The 21642-nt window shown below is 41.0% G+C and overlaps 3 protein-coding genes across 7 annotated transcripts in view; 1 reads left to right on the plus strand and 2 right to left on the minus strand.

Annotated features, from left to right (window-relative positions):
• Positions 1 to 2024: 2024 nt before the first annotated feature.
• On the minus strand, positions 2025 to 9409 carry rps19 (ribosomal protein S19). The gene is made up of 6 exons (XM_004550943.3): positions 9326 to 9409; positions 8538 to 8608; positions 8227 to 8327; positions 7688 to 7871; positions 5083 to 5137; positions 2025 to 2078 (listed from the first exon to the last, which is right to left on the minus strand). Exons 1-6 carry the CDS (start codon positions 9374 to 9376, stop codon positions 2049 to 2051), a joined length of 492 nt encoding a protein of 163 aa, XP_004551000.2. The 5' UTR covers positions 9377 to 9409; the 3' UTR covers positions 2025 to 2048.
• A 2102-nt stretch (positions 9410 to 11511) lies between these two features.
• LOC143421102 (adenosine receptor A1) lies at positions 11512 to 14125 on the plus strand. Its single transcript, XM_076890122.1, has 3 exons — positions 11512 to 11559; positions 11719 to 12088; positions 12815 to 14125. The coding sequence occupies exons 2-3, from the start codon at positions 11721 to 11723 to the stop codon at positions 13662 to 13664; spliced, it is 1218 nt and encodes a 405-aa protein (XP_076746237.1). The 5' UTR covers positions 11512 to 11559; positions 11719 to 11720; the 3' UTR covers positions 13665 to 14125.
• Positions 14126 to 16250: 2125 nt separating this feature from the next.
• Positions 16251 to 21642, minus strand: part of cadm4 (cell adhesion molecule 4) — a 161493-nt gene continuing 156101 nt past the window's right edge. For 4 of the 5 annotated variants that reach the window (XM_076890123.1, XM_076890124.1, XM_004550944.6 and 1 more), the window contains 2 exons: positions 19411 to 19539; positions 16251 to 18211 (listed from right to left, as the gene is read on the minus strand). In XM_076890123.1, coding sequence (XP_076746238.1) covers positions 18102 to 18211; positions 19411 to 19539 — 239 coding nt within the window. In that variant the 3' untranslated portion in view covers positions 16251 to 18101. Of the gene's footprint in view, positions 18212 to 18360; positions 18440 to 19410; positions 19540 to 21642 lie in introns of all 5 variants that reach the window. The other variant, XM_004550946.6, reaches the window with a different exon arrangement.

The raw sequence follows: 21642 nt of genomic DNA on the forward strand, positions 1-21642 counted from the left end.
CTCTACCACTCAAGGACATGTTGAGCCTCCCCCATCTTCTAAATTGCAGGGTAGAACAAAAAGCAGGATCATGAAAAGGGGAGGAAGGGATGATGGGTTCAGGTGTTCAGGAACAGCTGGTCGTCAAATAAAAACAGGAAGGAGGGGGCGGACAGGGGACAGGGAGATGGAGGGGATGGCAGAGACAGTGGGATAGGTGTATGAAATGATTAATATTTCTCAAGAAAAGCACTGAGTAATTGATGGAGACTGCTTATTATGAATGGCATTATGAAAAGATGAGAAAAACACACAGTCAGTTGGATGGAGCGACACACAATGCTTTGTGTGTGCTGCACAGTGTGGACAGTACACACAGATACAGTGGATGATAGACTGGCAAACACAGCAGGCTTACTGTCCATGGATCAACAACATGCTATCTTTCAAACACAGGGCCATCTATAAGCTCACTCAAACACACACAGCAGGCTGTGTACATGAGCTCGGCTGTGCGAGCACACAAAGCCTGCAGTATTTTTTTCCTCCTTTAAATACAGACATAATTGACATGAAATAAATCTATATTCTCAAAAAGAGGACATAGATGTGTACTGCGCTGCACCGTGACTAACGACCCACGCACTCTTCATTTGGTTGTGCTTGTAATTTTTTGTTGCCCCAAGCCTTGTGGAGACATGAAATGAGATTAAAGCATGAAAATTAAAATGCAGATGCGATGATTTTCAGTTACTTGCCTGAATATTACATCCTGAAGCTGTTGTAATAAACATTTGAGAAGTTTTGTATAATGTTCTAGTTTAATTACTTTGGGGAAATTCGTGGCTGCAGAAAATAACGAACACTAAAAACTAATAAACCAATTTCACATTTAATAGGATACTGAAATGTAACTATATTACTGCACCTCTGGATGTGAATGAGGCTGTTTTTGTATTTATTTGAAAATAACTAATGCTTAACACTTAATACTTATAAAAATCACCTCATGGCCTATTAATTCAAACTATATGTATAGACAGATTCTATTGACTTTGGCACCCTCTGCAGGATTTTAGTGTCACTGACAAATTACGCATGTGACCCAGGATGCTGCTGGTCTGCCTTCATTTTTATGCAACGGAACATTCAACTGCAGATGTATTTTGAATACCACATTTTTCATATATACACACACTTACATAACTGCTTTAGATGGGGATTGAGACAATATGCCTTTTAAAACATCAAGTTAAGCATACATGAATTTGTTTACTTAAAATACAGATCACGTATCCTTCATGGAAATACCTCATGGTTAGTTTTCCCAAGTTTTGCGTCTGGGGTGGAAGTCATATGAAAAACATGTCCGATATTTTCCCCATTCTGCTGAAATTGTCAAGCATTCCTATTAAATTTGGTTTTAATCTGTAGATGGCACTGTGGCCCTGAATGAGGCTGTTAAACCATGACATCATTCTTTACAACTGAAATGTTAACTAGGTTCCTTATGGAAATGTAATCATCTGCCTTTGTTAAGTGAACCATTTCCAGCGGTTGTCATGGTATCAGCGATCAATTTGTACAAAGCACATCTGATAGATGAACAAAGTGGCAAAAACAAAAGATTAATATGGATGGGAAAAGGGGCAATGTGACAGCAGTGTCTGGCCAGTGATGAGAAGCTGCATTGGCTTAGTGATGGATCAGCTCCCCGGAAGCCTTTTCAAACTGCCCAATGAAACAGTTCCCAGTCCTCAAGCTTTTAGTAGCAAGAGGATATGAGGATGTGAACAGAGCCCACGACCAATGGTCATTCACTGCCCGTTAGACAAAATGACATTTAGACCAGAGTGCCAGACATCAGCTAGGGATGAATTACTACAAAGACTTCCCTTCTTTTAGAAAGCGTGGTTCATAATATTCAGGGAAACGGGCTTATCAGCAGTTCATCTATAAAACTCATTCCAGTTCATTAGCTTGAAGACACTGATTGAATGGGTTCAAACTAATTGTTCATGCAAGTCAAAAATCACAAGACACAATTTGACTTTTCCAAAAAAGATTTATTAAACAGATTTCTTGTTTGCAGCTGCAACCTGTGGAGAAAAGAGAGAGAAAACATTATGAGATATAGCCAGTGAGTGACATCCTGCATCAAATGAAAATCTCACACCTTTGAAAACATCCCTTCAATTCAGAATAAAATTACCAGCAGTGTTAGTGGGGGGGTATTTAATCAATTCATTAGGCTGCCATGGATGAAGAAGATGATCTCAACTATTTAAACTAATTTTATTCTAAAGCAATCAAATGAAAACACATTTAATTCATTTATTTTTAAATGTCACTCCACTGCGTTAATAGTCAGTCCACAACTTGAGGGAGCAAGATGCTATCAAAAATGTAATTTCACAGGGACTTGAGAGCAAACACAGTCTGGAAGAGAAACTGTTACTGCTGCTGCCAAAACCCACCATGAATAGTCTGATAATACATGGCAGAAACCTCACTTGCCAGGGAAAAGCCTCTCACATAAAAAGTCATCAGAAAGTACAACACACACAAGAGATTCTAGAGGTGGTAAGGGAGCCACACCAACAAGCTTCCTGCCAGTTTTTGTGCAGCAGGCAGGGCCCAGCCCAGGTCTGCTCATCTGCATACTGCTCATTAGCATGGATAAACAAGGAGAAAACTGGTGCCATACGGCGGACTTGCCAAGCATGAAATTCCCTCCTCATGTTTACCCCCTTTACCCTTGGATTATCACAACATTGCTGACTCTCTCTTGATTTTTGACAAGGCCCAAGTGTGATTTGTTTTTTAGCGAAGGCTAACAAACAATTCCAGGAGTGTGCCACACAAGAAACATAACTCAACTGGCTGGCAGAGGGAAAAAATTTGCCCAAGGACAAGTGCTTTTAAAAAAAAAAAAAAAAAAAAAAAAAAAAAACCTTGCATGCCAAAGTGATGGGGGCAATGTACTCCCACAACAGACAAGGTGTCGCATCAAAGCAGAGGATGATATTTCTGTGGTGATCACACAAGGCACCACCCTGAGTCTGTCAGAACGTCACATAAAATGACAGAGAGCATCATACAAAATCAGTCACAGGAAACAACCTTTGCCTGGCCAGCATGAGGTCGTATGACATTTAACAGCTGGGGAGCCTGATAGTGGTCCGCTTCTTTTCTACCAATTCCATCAGGCTGGAACTAGAGCTGGCTGACATATAGCGTAGCATGTTAGATTCCATGTGATTTTAAGCATAGGCTTAATATTGAAGCTTGGTACATAACACAGGTTACTATCAAAATGTGTTTTGTGACAAACATTTTACATCTGATTTCAGTACCTACAGATCACTTTCAGATTATACTTCAGTGGCTGCAGCTTTTTACATTTGCAGCTGAGACTCATTCCCTACAAGAGACACCAAAGTTGTCTCAAAGGGGTATGCTCACTAGGAACGCCATTTTCAGACTTGCACGCGGTTGACATCTTTCATTATAAAATACACGGTTAAGTGAAATTCTTCTCAACAGTGCAGAATCTTACTTCTATAAATAGCTGCACCTTTGTTTACAAGTGGTCACCCATAGGTACCTTCGCATAGTCGATTTGGATTTCCTTCCTGAATCAACTCCCAAAGGGATGCGTCTCCCCTCCTTGTCTCACACTGGGGATTCTTTTGCATGTTACACAATGTCTCTACAAATAATCAAAACCTACCCATCTCAATTTAGATGGTTTTCTTTGGTTTACTATGTGTAAACATTCTCAACCATTAATGATACTTACTTTCATTGTGTTAAGCCTATTTTACAGTACTACATTTATGTCTATTTGCACAGGTATTTGAAAAATACCTGCCATACTGCTAAAGCCCAATAGCATGGGCCTCAAAATGGATAATCCTCTGAGTAAGGCAAGTGCTGACTGGTTGAGAGTTGGACCAGAAAACAGAAAAGCCATACCACAAATATATATATGTGAAATATCAAAAAAGGAGGATAACAGCAGAAGGTGACTATGAAAGTGGACACTGGTTCTTGACTCAGTTTCATTTTAACTCTTTATACGTTACAACTGCCCTTCTCTATGGTTTGCTGCCGAACCAACAGCAGCACAAGAGTTGCCCAAAGACCCATGGGTTGTGACACTGCCCCCAGGTGACAGAAAACAGCTACAACAAAACAGCCTGCAAAGCTGTAGCTTCTGCACAAAAGTGTGGACATACAAAAAACAAAAAGCCATCAGGAGTTCAGCAGGATCTTCTTAAACTGAAAACATCAAGTCGAATACCTATAATAACTGCAGCATTTTAGCAATACTCTCACTAGCTGCTGCCACTTAATGTTGCAGAGCACCTGAATATATTTAGTAAATGATTTCATCCAGCTGGAAGATGACAATTTGATACACATTCAAGCCAAAAAACACTACATGTATCGTAAAAAAAAAAATTAAATAAATAAAAACAATTGAATGCCTGATACAACGCATACAACTGAGTTGAACAGTTTAACAAAACAGCAAAAAGGTAGCAGAGAAAGGGAGACATGGTCATGGTGTTTAACAGCAGACAGGTTGTCATGTTAAAACATCAAACACAATAATTGGTGTACTGACTAGTGACAGATACAGTGCAAATTATATCATCTGAGATCATTAAGGACCATTAGTCCATCTCCCAATCTATGTGTATGGTCTTAATTTATTGAGGGGAAATGCTGCACTGGACATTGTAACCAAGAGCATTAATATTACTTAACATTAGCAAATTAATTTGTCCATTTTAGATACTTAATTGTCCTCAGAATATTTAGCTACAACCCATTTATGCCCCTCTCTAGGTTTTGTGCAGACCTAATGATTTTCAGTTTGCATAGGTTTTAGACCCCTTGAATATGTCAAGCCTCCACTGTACCGTATAAGAAGGTAAAGACCACGACGCCATCTCTGAATAAAGTTTTATTAGGATCATTTAATCAGTTGAGTTATTGTTAAGTGTATGCAAACTTCTTAGCATTTAGACAGTTTGGTGTGTTTTTAAAAAATAAAATAAAATAAAAAAAAAAATCACCAAATGAGTTTCTCACCTGGCCAGCAATTCTGTCCAGATCTCTGGTTCCCTGGGAAGTCAGTCTGCGACCACTGATTTTAAAAAAGCAAGAAAAAGCAGAAATTAGCTGATACAACAGAATACCATTCACCGCTAGAAAAATGCTTAACACTACAATAATGAGCCACACTAACCACAGCATTACAGTGAAGAAGCCACTGAACAATTTTTCTCCACAGAACTTAATTTTCTTGCTCACTTCTATCCCAAGCCAATCAATTAGCCCTGTTGTTACAGAGTGATTAAATCTTTACTGCAGTCTCAAAAAAATGATTTCTACCTTATGCATTTACAGATTTCAGTTATCCACATCACATAAGCTGGCCCATTTCACATCAGCAAATGCAATAAACAGAAAGCTGAGACACTGTTACTAAGTTCTGCAAGAATGAGTAACAGCATGCGTAGAGGCATTGGCGTAGGTGTGTACCACTGTGCCCATGTTTCCCATAAAATAAAACAAGAAAAAAAATCAATTCAAAACAATATTGTGGCATTTTCTTGAGCTCACCAAGTATCAAAATATCAACTGTCAGTTAGCTGGCATCTCCATGTTTTATCAGCAATAGAAAGCTGTGCAAAAGTATGCTACTTGGGGGATTTAAGCTTCATACTCCAATGCTGCATCCAATTGCTTACTGTGTGTGCACTGAGGTTTTGTGTGGAGAGCCATGACTCATCTGGTAGCGTTGGTCATCTGACTCCTCTAGCCATGTGCCAAAGTATACTTAGGCAAACTACTGAGCCCCGAGTTATCCTCAAAGGCATCCATCGCAGTGTGCAAGTATCCGCGATGGTTACAAAGCAAATAAATAAAAAGTCTGTATGATTGTGTGAATGAGTGCTACGAATAATCAATTAAAGGTGGCGTACAGCTTTGTAAGTCCATTTACCATGATGTCCACTAATATTGGTATGCAGAGTTACAAATTAATATCTTTTTAATATCCCCAACTAAAGACCAAGTTTTTAGTGGAAATACACATTATGAAACTGTACTGTGGAGTTCAAGTAATGTACTGTGACTAAAAACAAGAAACAATTGTAGAGAATTTAAAAATGTTTAATGACCAAATTAGCCGGAAAAGGGTGGAGTGCCCACTCCGGGTCGGGGATGAGTTCCTGCCCCAAGTGGAGGAGTTCAAGTATCTCGGGGTCTTGTTCGCGAGTGATGGGAGAAGGGAGCCGGAGATCGACAGACGGATTGGGGCTGCAGCTGCAGTAATGCGGACGCTGCACCGGTCCGTCGTGGTGAAGAGGGAGCTGAGTGTAAAAGCGACGCTCTCAATTTACCGGTCGATCTACGTCCCTACCCTCACCTATGGCCACGAGCTGTGGGTAGTGACCGAAAGAACGAGATCGCGGATACAAGCGGCAGAAATGAGCTTCCTCCGAAGGGTGGCTGGCCTCTCCCTTAGAGATAGGGTGAGAAGTTCGGCCATCCGGGAGGGGCTCAGAGTAGAGCAGCTGCTGCTCCACATCGAAAGGAGCCAGCTGAGGTGGTTCGGGCATCCGACAAGGATGCCTCCTGGGTGAGGTGTTCCAGGCATGTCCCACCGGGAGGAGGCCCCGGGGCAGACCCAGGACACACTGGAGAGATTATATCTCTCGGCTGGCCTGGGAACGCCTTGGTGTTCCCCCGGATAAGCTGGAGGAGGAGGTGGCTGGGGAGAGGGAGGTCTGGGCCTCTTTGCTTAGGCTGCTGCCCCCGCGACGCGGTCTCGGATAAAGCGGATGAAGATGGATGGATGGATGGACCAAATTAAGTTAATACCGAGTCAACATTTTCAATATTTGAACAGATGTAGTGTAATACTGGATAATGGTGCTGGGGTGGGAGTTATCAACTAAAGCAGTTCACTCAAGGTTGGTCAGCATGCTCCATTCCAACCAAACCTTACTGCACAGCATTAAGGGGACACGCTTCATCAATAGCATTGCAGAACTTAACACTTAGGCTACCAAGCAACTCCAAGTAAACATACGTATAATGGACAACTAGAGACGCATGCATTTTAAAGCTTTGACAGTTCAAGCTACACTTACACTCACTCTAACTGAATGTGAGTGCTCTTGAAACCCCTTCTGGACACAACAGAAAAAAGATGACTGACACGGGCACTGTTAGCCTTACGACTCGATATCTATAGCTGATTACAATTTGCAAATAAAATCAGATGTATAAAATATAAAAACTATTCCTCAGTGAGTCAATTATTTCACCCATCTCTAAGCATCATGCACATGCCAACTTATACATGCAATCAGCTTTCTTGACTGGCTCTAAACGTTAGGTGATTTCCACACATGAAGGAAGAGATGCCCCATACCATGCTTTCTTGGTAGGGCAACCAGGAGGCAGGCCATATTATGGTGACTTGCTCACCAAAGGATTCCTTGTGTCACATATATTCAGACATCACACGTACGGGTAAGTCTATCAGACAGCGTTTTTGCATTCACAGCTTTCTGTGTCTAATATTTAAAAAGGTCTGGGGCTGAAGTGTATGAGGAAAAAAAAAAAAAAAAAAAAAAACGCTTTTAAGTTCCAACCAATAAAAACAGTAAGAACCGGCACTTACCCATTGGGATCCTTCTCAATCATCTTGAGCAACTCAAGAGCCTGCAGCACCTTGCGAGCCACATTCTTTGATCCAACACTGTAGTGGGCAGGGCACACGCCGTTCCTCTTGCGACTGCCATAGATCTTGGTCATGGAGCCAACACCTGCACCACCACGGAGGTAAAGGTGGCGAACAGTGGATGCTGCGGAAGCATGAGAGATGACAGTGTTGTCATATAATATTTAGAACCTGAAACACTAAGCATTGTACAATGTGAATATTAAGTTTTTGATAAAGTGGGCTTACTGTGTCAATGGTTATAAATTTGGAAAGAATTTAAAATGATCAGTATGTGTAGTCTGTTGCATTCAAAAACCTTTTACTAATTAAAAGCACATTTGCATGTAAAATTGTCCCATCTCAAAGCACCATTTAAACATGTAAATGGAAATGTCTTGTGGTAATACAAGCCTGAAGCTGTAATAAGTCTCAGGAGAACTTCTGAAAACCTTAGTAATTAAAAACAAAAAAAAAAACAAAAAACTTGCAAGACTTACCAGCTCTGATGTAGAACCAGTTCTCATCACTGGGGGCCAGCTCCTTGTGCTTACCCAGCTTGACAAGGTCCACCCAGTCAGGCACCTTCAGTTTTCCTGACCTGGTAACAGAAAAGGTACATCAGTATGAAGTACATCAGAGGACTATATCAATAATTTATTCGAGTGGGCCATTAGCATCTGTTAAGTTAAACAGCGTCACAAAATTTGATTAAAAATATGTTCAATGAAAAGTAAAGCTGCTCAGTGGAGCATACTATATAAAATATATTAACAAGCTTTGAATATGTAGAGGAGAAAATAAAACTCACTTCTTCAGGAAGGCCGCCAGGGCACGGACAAACTCCTGCTGGTTAACGTCTTTCACTGTGACACCTGGCATCTGAATGCGATTAAAATATGAATAAATACACACAAACTAACGTTTATCTACCAAAAAAAGCAACACACCAGACAAGCATCTCTCATAATTGCTCTAAGATTTCGCTGCTCACCGCCTCAAACCAGGAGAACTCTTAAACATCAATCCCAATTAGCTTCAAAGAATACGGAGCTTAGGTTAATTATTAAAATGCATCAAGAAAACAAATACTAAATAATGCTATGCAGCAAGACAAATTGGACAGGATACATGTGTACGACTCTTGGCGAAATTGCACGTTTCACCCGGTGTTTTAGCTTCATGTGCGCTAACTGACCATACACTCAACCACACTTCGTTTTCAATTGTTATCCTTACGACCTAAAAATCGACAAATAAAGAAATATCTGCCCAACCGATACACGATATCACTTCTCGTAATATGAATATTCATATATTATAGCACAGAACACAAAATGAAATCAGTACAACTAGCCAGTTGAGCAGGCCTCAACGAGGTAGCATGGGGGCAGCCATTACTAGCAGATATGATATGAGCGCAACATTCAAACAAAATTCTCGCAAAAACTTATTAATACGTCAAAATACCTCGTGTAAAGCCTAACCACTGTAATTATCTGTACTTTATACTTTAACAGACCACGTTTGAAGAACAATTGTTTGAATTTTGAATACATTTATTGCTAAATAAGCGAGGAGTGAAAAATGCGGCGTTACCTTGCTTATGGACAGCCAAGGGAAGAGGGTGGAACGGGGTTTCCAACCCATGATAGAACGGGCACATCTCGTTTTTTAACGCGAGACCAGCGCGTTGTTTTTTCCAGCGATGCCGCTCATCACAAGTGTCGACCGTCCCAATCTAATCTATCTATCCGTTTTCGACTCTCTTTTGTTCGTCATTTGGGCTATTTTATTATCATCTACATAAATAGATTAGGGTTAGGGAAATTGCATACTAGTGCTACAAGTTGTACTTTACATAGTATTTAATCGGTTTTTGGTCATTTATTTTCATCTGTTTCTATCAAAAAAAAATCCGCTTGTTTTCATTCTTCTCTCATGGAGATCTCCACTTTCACATTTAACTATGGCTGCATTTAAAATGGCAGCAGCCAATAGTTAGTACGTTTACATCAGTTATTGATTTGTCAGTAACTGTGCTCTTCCCGTAATGCTTGGCCCTTTTGAGGCAGACAGTTGGAGGATAAGGACCTAAATGTCAATCTTACAGTTTGATTTCTTGTATTTTGCTTGTTTGTTTGTTTCTAATTATATATATATATATAGGGGCAAGAGAGACTTTCTTAAAGGTGTATATAGACATCAATACACTTCTGCCTGCATATTTGTTTTCGTGTCTATAGATAGTGTAAACTGCTACATCAGAACAGCAAGCTGTTAAGAATTGCATAGTGTTTTACTCTTTATTTTAAAAAAATCTAGAGAAAACTACATATATAACATAATAAATGTATATATGTGTGTGTGTGTGTGTGTGGGGGGGGGGGGGGGTGGTGTACCTTATTTACATAGTTCCCTGGCTGAAAGAGAATGTGTTGCCCTTTGCACAAATCAGATGGAAAGGGCAGCCATGCTCCAACATTGACACAATTGATATGTTTGCAGAGACAAGGGAGAGATAGAAGGCAGGTTGATAAGCAGAGGTTTATGAATCAGGTTTATGCTGTCAGTGGGGGCAGACAGTTAGACTGAGAGGTGAGAGGGAGAGATAGAGATCCTTGAGCGGAATAAAAAAGCAAGCCAAGTCATAACCAACGATAGGTTAGAGCTCATCATCGCAGGGGCTTCACAACAGGTAACTGTACCTTTTTAATCTAATTCACCTCTTTGGCACCCACTGATTTCTCAACTCTGTCAAATTGACTGTTGCCATGATGAAAAGTTTGGCCCTATGTACTTTCAAAGAGCTTAATTGATTAATTAAGGCAATTCATTACGCTGGGAGTGTCCAGCTACCAATTTGAATTGAAAACTCACACAAGGTGGATTTGAACTACATTAATTACTTCAGTAAATCAATTTTGCTGAGCCCCTTCAAGTAGTAAGACAGGAGACAACTGTGTAAAGTGATTATGAAGTGTTATAAAGAGGTTATTTTAGCCAGTCATGATTATTATGGAAGTGAGGACTAACACCAAATGTTTCAGAAAGGTCAAACTAATTACATGGAATGGACAGGTGGCACATTGAGGCAGCAAATCTGCTATTTCAATATTCATTTACTCTGCTTTCTGGGAGACTATTGTTTGAAAACGCACCAAAATTAGCTGTCAATCATGTCTGAATACATTTGCTGAAAATTACTCATCAGGCACTGGCACTGCACACTTGTGTAACTGAGTGTTGCTGTCCATTTATTTACGCATAAATGTCTAGCACTGTTTGTGCTTCAAGAAGTATGTGTCTGTGAATGAAATATGGTGGGCCAGAGGGAGAAAAGAGGTGCATTAAACATTGGAACAAGGTATGAGAAAACATAGCGTGTAACTCTATGTTGCCACCCAGCTTGGTGCTTGATGTCATGTGTTTGCATGGTGCTCACATCCTACATGGAGAAGTTCTGTCAAGTCTGGTCTGGTCTGACCTTTTCACTCTCCAGACACGTTTACAGCTCTCCAATACCTATCAAAATATCTACTCCCTTTCTGCCTGCTTCTCTGCCCCTAGCACAAACTTGCATCGCATTCTAAATCCTTCTACAACTGTACTTTTCTCCCTCTGCTGAGTGTTTTTTGTATTCTGACCCACAATCCACTGCTTAACCTTACAATTTCCTCCATCCGTTGTCACTCCTTTCTCATTTATTTTCCCTCTATTCTTTGTCTTTCTCTGTGTGTTTGACCATCGCTTTTACAATTCAAGTCAAAGCGATGCTCCAGGAGCCGTCTTGGCTCCAATAACCACATGGGAACACAGGGCAGAGGTGACAGGTAGAGTAGGAGGTTTTATTTGCATAGAAAGCATCAATATGTATTTTCTTGAATTTATGTTTGCCCACATCATTATCATCAGTGTTTTGTTTTGTTTTGTTTTCAAAATTGTAAAAACACAAATTTTTGTTTCTTTGTCTTCTTAAAACTTGTCCTCAGACATGGAGTTCACGTGGCTGTATTCCCTATGCCAGTGCATGTTATCTTTATCTATAATTGTGGTGAGCGTGCGGCTTTGCATGGCAGTCACCAGCAAGGGCACGATGGCTGATGTCCAAGACGGATCCCAGATTGCCAGGCCCCAGCCTGGGAGTGTTTCATGCTGTCTTCGACTGTGTCTGGGTTGCGTCGGAGCCATAGGAGGTGCAGCAGGACTCCCTCTGAACGTGTTACTCAACCTGCGAAGCTCCCAGTGTTTGTACACCTGCATAACCCTTGTGTGTTGCCCTATGATGGTCAGGCAGTTTACAATGTTCCTGTTGGTACTGCTTACCCTGGACACCCACCTATACCATCGTTTGGCAGACAGGTGAGCGTAACAGTTTGATCAGTAGAGGAAAAAGGACACAAGTTTTCAATTTCAGTTTCAAAGTTTAAGCAGACACACACACACACACACACACACACACACACACACACACACACACGCACACACACACACAACAAAAAATACACAAAAGCAGACATTTCTTATATAAGACTCATTTTCAAAGTAAAATAAAACTTCAAAAATGAAAAGAGTGGTTTAATACATTTTTGTATATGTGTGGGAAAGGGTGAATATGTGGGTGGCAAGAGTCAACCAAGATTTGTAAGCATGCTTTTAGCAAAAATGAGAGAAAGAAATCAATATAAGTGCAAAAGGGGGAAAAAAAAGTCAAGGCACACCTTTGTATGTAGTAAAACAACCTGTTTGTTCAGTGCTCATAAAGATGTTCTTATTGCGAACTGCTTGTGATGCGATGTGAGTGATGGTGAGTAAATATCAATTGGCTCCAAGGCTCTTAGATGTTTGATTGACAGTGACCCACAAATTCGGACTTGAATGGAAAATCAGAAATTCATTTTAGACTGAAAATACTTTCTTCAAAGATGTACGGCGTGCCATTTTGTATTTTTGGAGTTGGTGGTAGACAGGAGTCAGTTAGGAACAATCATCTTGGTGATGTCCTAATTTCTTATCAAGTACTATTGAGTCTCAGTATTAACTCCACGCTAATATGTTGTTGTTGTTTTTCATGTCTTTGGATGCCAGATACTCCACAGTGGTCACTCGTCAGCGAACTCTGGGTGTAGTTCTGTTGTGCTGGGTGGCCTCTGTTCTCTCCTCCTTTGCTCAGTTCATCGGCACAGATGTCCTCAACGCCAGCACGAGCAGTACGGACCCAGGCACAGTGGGTCTTGAGTTGGATGGTAACTGGACAACTTCTTCACCCCATCTTACCTCTTCCCCACCCCCTAAGTATGACGTCAAAGTCATTGGGAAGTACCTTCCATACGGAGGCTTCTTGTCAAAATTTTATGTGGAGGACATGAGCAACTTTACCTATGCTGAGATTCACAGCAGCCACTGGACACTCTGTGCTCCTGACACTATTCTCAGTCCCCAATTCTTGGTCTATGTTCACGGGATGACGGCATTTATCCTCCCCTTGCTTTGGCTCCTGGCCATTTACATTGACCTGCTATGCATGAAGCAGAGGAAGACTCCTTTTAGTCATGCAGATCCCCCAAAACATGACTCCTGCTTGGCCCGCTCCCTGGCCCTCTCCCTCTCCCTTTTAGTTCTGCTGTGCCTGCCACTCCACATTATCCACGCTCTCCTGCTTTTTACCCCGAGTACTTATGTTCCTCACTGGGTTCGTATATTTGCCTTGTTCCTCTTCCAGCTCTACAGTCTTGTGCCCCAGATCCTTTTCACTCCTCCTAGGAAACACATGGGGGGAGAACAGGCATCATTCCCTCTAACTGTTACCAACCTTCCACCTGCAGTAGCCCAGTCCAGAGGGAAATCTGTACGTATAGCACTGTGTGAGGCGATGCAGGCAGCTCCATGGTCTTCAGCCAAACACTCCCTTAAAGCCAAAGTGTGCCCAGAGGTCTAAATTCTTGGAAGATCTGGGCTATTGTTCACAGCAGATAGAGCAACATTCCCTCCATGTTTCGTGTGCGTAAAAAATAGTTAGTATTGGAAACAAATGACCTGTGGACTGAAGAAATGTGGCATATTTCTGTTTGTTGCTGGCTTTTAAGCAATCTGCAACCTTGTATACACACATAATGCATAACTAGCAAATGATCAGGCCAGTTAATTATCAGGTCCCACACCAAATGTCAGTGAGAAAATTAAGTCTCTAGGTGATAACTACTATCCTGATCACAGATGTCTGTTTTCTTTGACTGCTCTTCCTATGGGTCTTATTCTAAGCCTGCTTTAAATCTCTACTAAGCCAACCACCAGTAATGTAGATATATGAGTGACAGCATTTAATTAAACCTTCAGTAGTGGTCTAGAGAGAAGGTGGGATTGTAAGGAAAACATAATTAACCTGGTTATGACACAATTTTCATGGCTGCTTTGATTAAACTTGTAAATACAATACGATTCTCTCTTGTAATAAAAAGGTCCTTATTCACACTAATTGGATTGTTCATCTTGAAGCATGTTAGTATTAAGAAATCAGTGATGGAGAAAACAGTAGCAATCCATCTCCCTCTGCATAGGACATATGTATGACAGTGAACATGCCATTTACATTAGGGTGACCAACTGTCCTCTTTTTTGCACTTGTTGACTTGTAAAAACCTATATGACATTTTTTTATTTCACCATTCATTATTGAAGTTCTTCTTGGCTGGGCCAAGTGTTCTCTTTTTTGGAAATCAAAATATGGTCACCCTAATTTACATTTCCCCCCTGTTTCTCATGATCATAGACCTGCTCTGTCTCTCCAGCTTTCTATAGACCTTGTGCCTATTTTTTATTCATTTTCTCACTTTTCAAATCCTTCAGCACTTTCAGTTTTATCTTAATGTATTCAGAAAATACACAGACTGGTATGCTTCATGTCATTGCAAAAAAAAAAAACCAACCTTTCCCTGGAACACATTATTGACAAAGAAATGTAGTAAAGTCTGGGGTAAAAAAATATCACTCAGTGAAGAATTAAATTTCTCCAGCTTCCCTGGCACAGGTGCATATTCAATTGTTTTGCCTGCTTGGAAGCTCCCTACTTCCTGATTATACGCAGCTTGGAAACTTCAGTAACCTGCGCTTCAAGCTACTCTGTCACCTCTTTGCCATGCTAGGGTCGCTGGTGAAACCAAAGAGAAAGGACTGATACAATCATGCATGTTGGCAGTAAAATAAAATGACTTTTTTTCCTTTTGAACTGAAGTCAAATATTAGCTGCAAATTGTAAAAATGAAATATGACTCTCACAAATGGGAAATTCTCTGATGTGAACCCGTTCCAGGGGATTAATTTGTGAAACCAACGTCAGAGAAAAGCTATATGAGTTATTCATACTTTTTCCTGTCATATTATTAGCCATATTTTGGTACATTCACTGCGTGCCATAAATAGAAGTGGATTAAGAACTGATGGCTTGTTACTTTCCACTTTTTCGATTTTTATGTTTTTCGATTTGATAATCACCCTCCACGATCACAGTGGTGGTCGTATTGCTTTCAGAAATACCATATGAATTGTGTTATAAGTATGTCCAGCCTAGTTTCCCAGAAAGCCTACCCAGCCAACAGTCAATGCTGTGAATTTCCGTGTGATTATGAGGACTCTATAGGGGAACACAAACACAACTGTGAACTAAAAAGTTTACTTTTTGTAGAGTTTTATTTTTTCTTTCTCCCCTCTGTGAGGACGAGCAGAAATATCAGCATCAAACAACCAACAAAGACAACCAGACTGAGTGCTGTGTATCCCACAGGAAAACAAACAGATGAAACCTTTGTTTGAAGGACACACACTTCTGTTTTTAAGACATAAAAAAGGGGCAATATTCTCAGTTTTATTACTCATCGACCACAGTGAGTTTGATAGCAAGCGCTTCCAGTGGTACTGTTGCGTCATCATAAACTCAAGATATGTCTAGTTTCGACTGAATTGTTTGCTGGCCAGAGTGTCAACTCATGCTGGTAGCGCCTGGCAAGTCCATTACTTTGATTGCCGTTTGACAATCTGTCTTTATGACAGGCGACCAAGGAGCTTTGCCATCGATAGAAGAAAACACATCGATCTATCACCCTGCGACCTCCAGCAGCTTTCAAATCTAGCCCTGCACACAGATGGACATGTTGAGTGCTTCCCGACAGAATCGGGTATTGATTGCGTGAAAGTTAATGGCAGAGTCATATTTTTCTGCGTGCGTCTGAATCAACCCTCCTGTCACCTTTTCTTGCCTGCTATCTGCTCTCATGATTCATTAGCACTGCCACACAAGCATCTGTTTTGTTTATTCTGAAAGAGCTGCCAGTTTTAACCGGCTCCGCTGCCTTCATCTTTATCTTCCCACCTATAACGCCACTATTCCCCATTGATCTAATCATATGCTACATCTCCTGTTCTGCATTCACAGGATTTCAAAATCAGTACCAGCTAATTATGCAGTAAACACCCTTCGCCCCCAGCCTCTCCCAAAAAGAAAAAAAAAAAAACAGTCTGATACCCGAGGTTATTTTTGGATTCTTTTTTTATTTTGTCGTGCTTTGTATCTTTCCCCTATAAAGAAATAGTTAGCTATATATCAACAATGACACATGGACGGTAAAATCAACAAGAGTGAAAGACAGGAGAAGAGACAACTAGGCACAGGAGACAAAGAGAGAGAAAGACTGGGAAAGAGAGGAAAGATAAGAGGAAAAGAGTGAAAAATGACAGCAATTTCTCTACAGTAGAACCAAAACAAACCATGGGAAGTGTACATTTCTTTAACATTTACAAGTATAATAATAACAACGGCAATAATAATAACAGTAACAACAATCATAATTGTTCAAATAATAATAATAATTAATAGAAAATCAATAAGACCTCTGGTTTCTCATAAAGACAAATGTTTTTTTTTTATTCTTTTCTTCATTTTCTTTAAAGATCACTGGACAGTAGTTTGTTCGGCTTTGCACCTCTATAGGCTAGTATTCTGTGTTAGTATAGTTGCTCATAATGCGTTTCAGTAGTAAACTGTTTTCTTATTTCTTAAAAGTTTAATTTAATTTATGTCGAAGTTCTTTTTTATACAAACAAGGAATTCAGAGATATGTATACTGTCAACGTGTTTTACTGTACGTATGAATGTGTGCATGTATCTGCATATGTGTTTGAGCATTCAGGGAAAAAAGCCTTCTATTTTACTCTCTCGTTCAGTCCTTTCACTCTGATTCTTCTTGGCCCTCTTATTAAGAGTTTTAAACCTTTTTATCCTCTTAATGACATTCTAAAATAATTATACTTTTCTTTAATGCCTTAGCAAGTCATATTCCTTTCTTCTTTCTCAGGAACGCAGCCCAATACTAATCCTTTCATTATTAGGAGCCAACAAAGAAGAAGTGATAGAGGGAGAGACATACAGAGACAACGAGAGATATACGAGTAAGGGGAGAGGATTGTAACAGGTGAACGCAAAGCAAATTAAAAGAGGACCACATTTCCTCCACTGTTGCAGTGAGAGGGGAAAAATAACACTAAAAGATGCTTCTTTTTTTTTTCTTTTTACAAATTGGCAGGCCACCCAACAAGGATAGCAAAACAGGACAGTTAGTTTGTTCATAAAGTATGGATACTTCCTGGGACTCAGTTTAGTTTTTTTAGGGAATTATATATTAGCTAAGCTGTGTAGCCAAGATGGTTTGGCAATTAAAAAAAAAAAAATCCATTTTCAAGCATCAAGCACTCAGAAGCTCCTGGTCAACTCTCTCTCTCTCCCCCTTGTCCTCTCTCCCTTCTCACACAGTGCTCCCACTGTCTCCGTCAGTTAAAAAATTGAGCTTTGTGAAATGGATTCTTCTATTCTCCAGGCGGGGAATTATAGCAGTCATCTGCCTCTAATTCCCTTTCCACTTTGGCGGCTGCACAGGCAGAGTGCCGGTTTTCTTTGTGCTCCCCGTTTCCCTCTCAATCAAAATAATTATGGCATCATTTCGCTTTTGTCTACATTCACCTAACTCTGTGGCCTCACCCTCTCTCCCTTTCTCACTCCCTATATTTTCCCCAGTTTCTCCAGCTTACAGTATATGGCACAGTCGTTAATGGCTGGTGGGTCTAGAGGCTCTCTTTTCTCAGTCTGTCTCCTAGTTTATGTCTGTTTACAGGATGTATATGGAGTGGACTGGAACAGGATGGATTGGCTGTGTGCGGTATCTGTATACAGTCGTTTTCAGAAGGCTGCCTCTTATGGCGCATTGTATTTTGTGTTTGTGTGTGTGTGCGTGCGTGTGTGTGTATACTGTATATAAGGTGGGACACAAGGACAGGAAGGGGGAAAGGGTATGAGGTCAGAAGAAAAGGGAATAGGGAAGGAGAAGGGCTACAGTAGGTACTCCTTCTTGCCCTGGCTGGCGTCGTTCCCATTGAGGAAGGCCTCTTGCACTTCACCATGTTCATCCAACCCACTGGCCTCATGGGTAAGATAGGAACCTGAGTGAACAGAAAGAGAGCAGGGGACAGAGAGAGAGAGGACAAGAGGGAGATTGTAGGGGGAAGGTTAGGCGGCAAAGCGTCATGATCATTGTAGTGCCATGCAGCAAAATCAAACCAGTCAGTGCTAATATTACTCCGTAGCATACCTTTGACTGATTAATTCATTAGTTAACTGATTGTTAGGTCAATACCAGGCAAGAATTGGCTCTCGTGTACGGTATGAGCCTACCAGCAGAAATCAGAGTTGGCGAATGGATGCGTGAATAGAAGAGTCACAAGGAGAGGAGGTAATAGAGGGAGGATAATAGAAGATAATAGAGAATAAAAGACAGGGAGGGAAGAGAGATTGGCAGAAAAGGGTGGAGGGAAAGTTAGGTGCAAGAGAACAATGGCACGTTTGCGTCACTCAGAAAACCCATTAAACTCATTTTACCACCCCTCAGGTCTGTATGATTAATGAATCTGTGTAGTACAACTTGTAGAGAGCAAGAACCACTCAAGTCATCTTCATGCTGGAGTGTCCCTTCACTCCACGGGTGACTGACATCCTTATTCGTTGCACCACAGAGGTTGACTGGCATGTTGACAGTCACAAGGGACCAAGACAAAGCCCTAATACCCTGTCTCAACACTGATTGGTTGTAATGGTCCTGTCTTCATGCTGATTGGCGGTCAAGCCATACTGACTGTTGACTGACGGTGTGTCTAGCCATAGGGTAAGTTACCCTGGTCGCAGCCTGCTGCACTATTCCTAGATCATTTCTTGGCAGCTTTAGTGCATAGTACGTGGCTGCCAACAGAGGGCACTTAAAAAGATAGGGAACGCGGCGACTCTGCTTTAATAGATGAGCCTTGATACACTAACATGTAGTCATAAAACACTGGGGACCACACCTACATTTCCCACCCAACCTTTTCTCTTCCAAGGTTGTTTATCACAGACAGTGCCTGGCTGGAGAGGAGCATCCTGTCCTGCATGCTTTCTGCTGACAATTTTACACAGAGTTTCACAGACTCTGAGTGTAACTAGAATCCAATAATATTTTCACAGCGCGTTAAGTCAGAAAGTTGAGAAATGAGAAAACATGCCTGTGGAAATTTGATAAAATACCCCGATTCCCAAAAATGTGAGGTATGCTTGTGAGAGTAACTTTTGTGTCACCTGATATGTGAATTTGAGTGTGTCTGTGGATTACCTTTCTGTCGGACAGAGCACCAGATGGTGACAATGAGGACACAGATGACAGTGAAAACCAGCAGCGCCAGAACACCACCTATCACTGCATAGGGTACTGCACTGTGAGTCTCCACCACTGCACCAGGATCTGAGGAAGAGCAAGAAAGACAAATAGTGTGTGTGGGTAGACTGCATAAAGGGAAATGTTGAGAAAAAGGAAAAGAAAAGTGCTGGCAAAGAAACTGAGGGGAAAAAAAGAGAGAAATGGATCAAAAATGAAAGCAGGCGAGATAAAAGAGAAAGAAAGGCAGCACATTCCATCAGCTTGGAAGAGGGAGCAAGACACGAGAAAAGCGAAGTCGATATCTTCAGCCGAACTTGCATTATCACCTTTCATAACCCCCCCACTCACTCCACAGAATGCCAGACAGTCAAAATGAGTGAGAAAAGGGTGAAGAAATGAGGAGACTGAATAAAGGAATAAGTAGCCTATGTCAGCCACTGCAAAACCACTCCATTCAGGAACCTGTCAAGAGTACAATGCATTTTGAATGAGGGAAACTGTGTTTACACCTCAAGCAGTGCAGTCGTCAGAAATGAAACCAAACATTTCACCGCAAAATGAGTTAAGTGAGCTCAAAACCTGGAAAAAGACAAATTATGTGAAAATTTGCAGTATAAAGTTGCAGTTGTGGTAAGAAATAATGACGGCTAAAATGAGAAATGATGAAAGAAGTGCATGTTAGTATTGAAAAGATTTGTCATTTGATATCTGATCGGTCAATCAATCAAACAGTCAAATGACAGAAAATGAAAATAGAAGAATTTGTTAAGTCACACACACTCTCTCTCTCTCACACACACACACACGATTAGTGCTCTGAGATGTCATGCTCCCCTTTAAGCATCCATCCATTCGCTTCCGCTTATCCTTTTCAGGGTCGCGGGGGGCACTGGAGCCTATCCCAGCTGTCATAGGGCGAGAGGCGGGGTACACCCTGGACAGGTCGCCAGTCTGTCGCAAGGCTAACACACAGGGACAAACAACCATTCGCACTCACATTCATTTGCACATTCACACCTAGTGACAATTTGGGTTATCCAATTAACCTATCCCCACAAGCTGCATGTCTTTGGACGGTGGGAGGAAGCCGGAGTACCCGGAGGGAACCCACGCAGACACGGGGAGAACATGCAAACTCCACACAGAAAGACCCCGGCCTGATCTTGGAATTGAACTCAGGACCTTCTTGCTGTGCAGCAACAGTGCTAACCACCGTGCCACCGTGCTGCCCTTTAAGCAGTTTGTCAAAATTAAGATTACTCAAAAGTCAAAAGCTTTATTGTTAGTTGCACCTGTTGCAGATCATTTAGCTAAACCCAAAGGAAATGATTGTGTTTATGTGTGTCTTTATACAATTTCAGTAGTACATCCTGGCAAAACAACAACAAAAAAAGACACTCAGGTATTTACATGCACAGATGCAGAGATAGAGAGAATTAAGATAATTGGAATCAGCCTTGTTTCTCCTGAATTTACAGGACAGCTCTAATTATCCACCAGAGAGCTAACTTTAAATGTGTGCTTCTTGCAAGGATGTGAATTGTTCTTCATTGGATGGAGAAAAGGCCCCCTGACTCCCACATTGGCACAAAGAAACATTTTTTAGTTTTGAGCACTAATGAACCTATGTGCTGTTGCATTTTTACAGAACATAATAAAGCAAAATAAGCTAGGAGTGTGTTAGGTTTTGTATTGTTGATTGTCATTTATGCTTAGAAATATTTAACCATATATGCTTAGAGGTGTATAATCAATTGTGTAGTGATAGGATGTGTGATCTTTAGCAGGCTGCAAAGGCTTGGTGTGCATTGGAATGCACACCTACATCCTGGGAGCATGGGAAGAGGTCGTACCTTGTTTTATTGTTTTATGGTAGGATAAACGTGGCTATATCTGTTTTAGGCTAAGTGCCTTTTGTTTAGATGAACTGTTGGACTTCCAGACCAGCAGGTTTAGGGAAGTCATTAATGGGGTCACACTCTGACCCCCCCCCCCCCCCCCCCCCCCACACACACACACACACACAGGCAAGGTACTTTTTGTTTGTATGTAGATGTCATATGTTAAGGAACCTATGCATATTCATGTCAAAGTTAATAACCACTTACTCTTTCATTTTTCCATTTTTAGTACATACATTAATACACCCAACACTTTGTTAGGTACACCTTGCTAGTACTTGGTTGA

Source organism: Maylandia zebra, linkage group LG11 (assembly GCF_041146795.1).
Source record: "Maylandia zebra isolate NMK-2024a linkage group LG11, Mzebra_GT3a, whole genome shotgun sequence".
NCBI classification, from domain to species: domain Eukaryota; kingdom Metazoa; phylum Chordata; class Actinopteri; order Cichliformes; family Cichlidae; genus Maylandia; species Maylandia zebra.

Bases quoted from the DNA above. Each gene is read 5' to 3' on its own strand.
- rps19 (XM_004550943.3), bottom strand. From the start codon at position 9,376: ATGGGTTGGAAACCCCGTTCCACCCTCTTCCCTTGGCTGTCCATAAGC. The intron at 8,609-9,325 runs GTAACGCCGCAT...AATCGCATTCAG, and splicing joins CTTGGCTGTCCATAAGCAAG to ATGCCAGGTGTCACAGTGAA. The intron at 7,872-8,226 runs GTAAGTCTTGCA...ATGCTTCCGCAG, and splicing joins CTGGTTCTACATCAGAGCTG to CATCCACTGTTCGCCACCTT.
- LOC143421102 (XM_076890122.1), top strand. From the start codon at position 11,721: ATGGAGTTCACGTGGCTGTATTCCCTATGCCAGTGCATGTTATCTTTA. The intron at 12,089-12,814 runs GTGAGCGTAACA...TTTGGATGCCAG, and splicing joins TACCATCGTTTGGCAGACAG to ATACTCCACAGTGGTCACTC.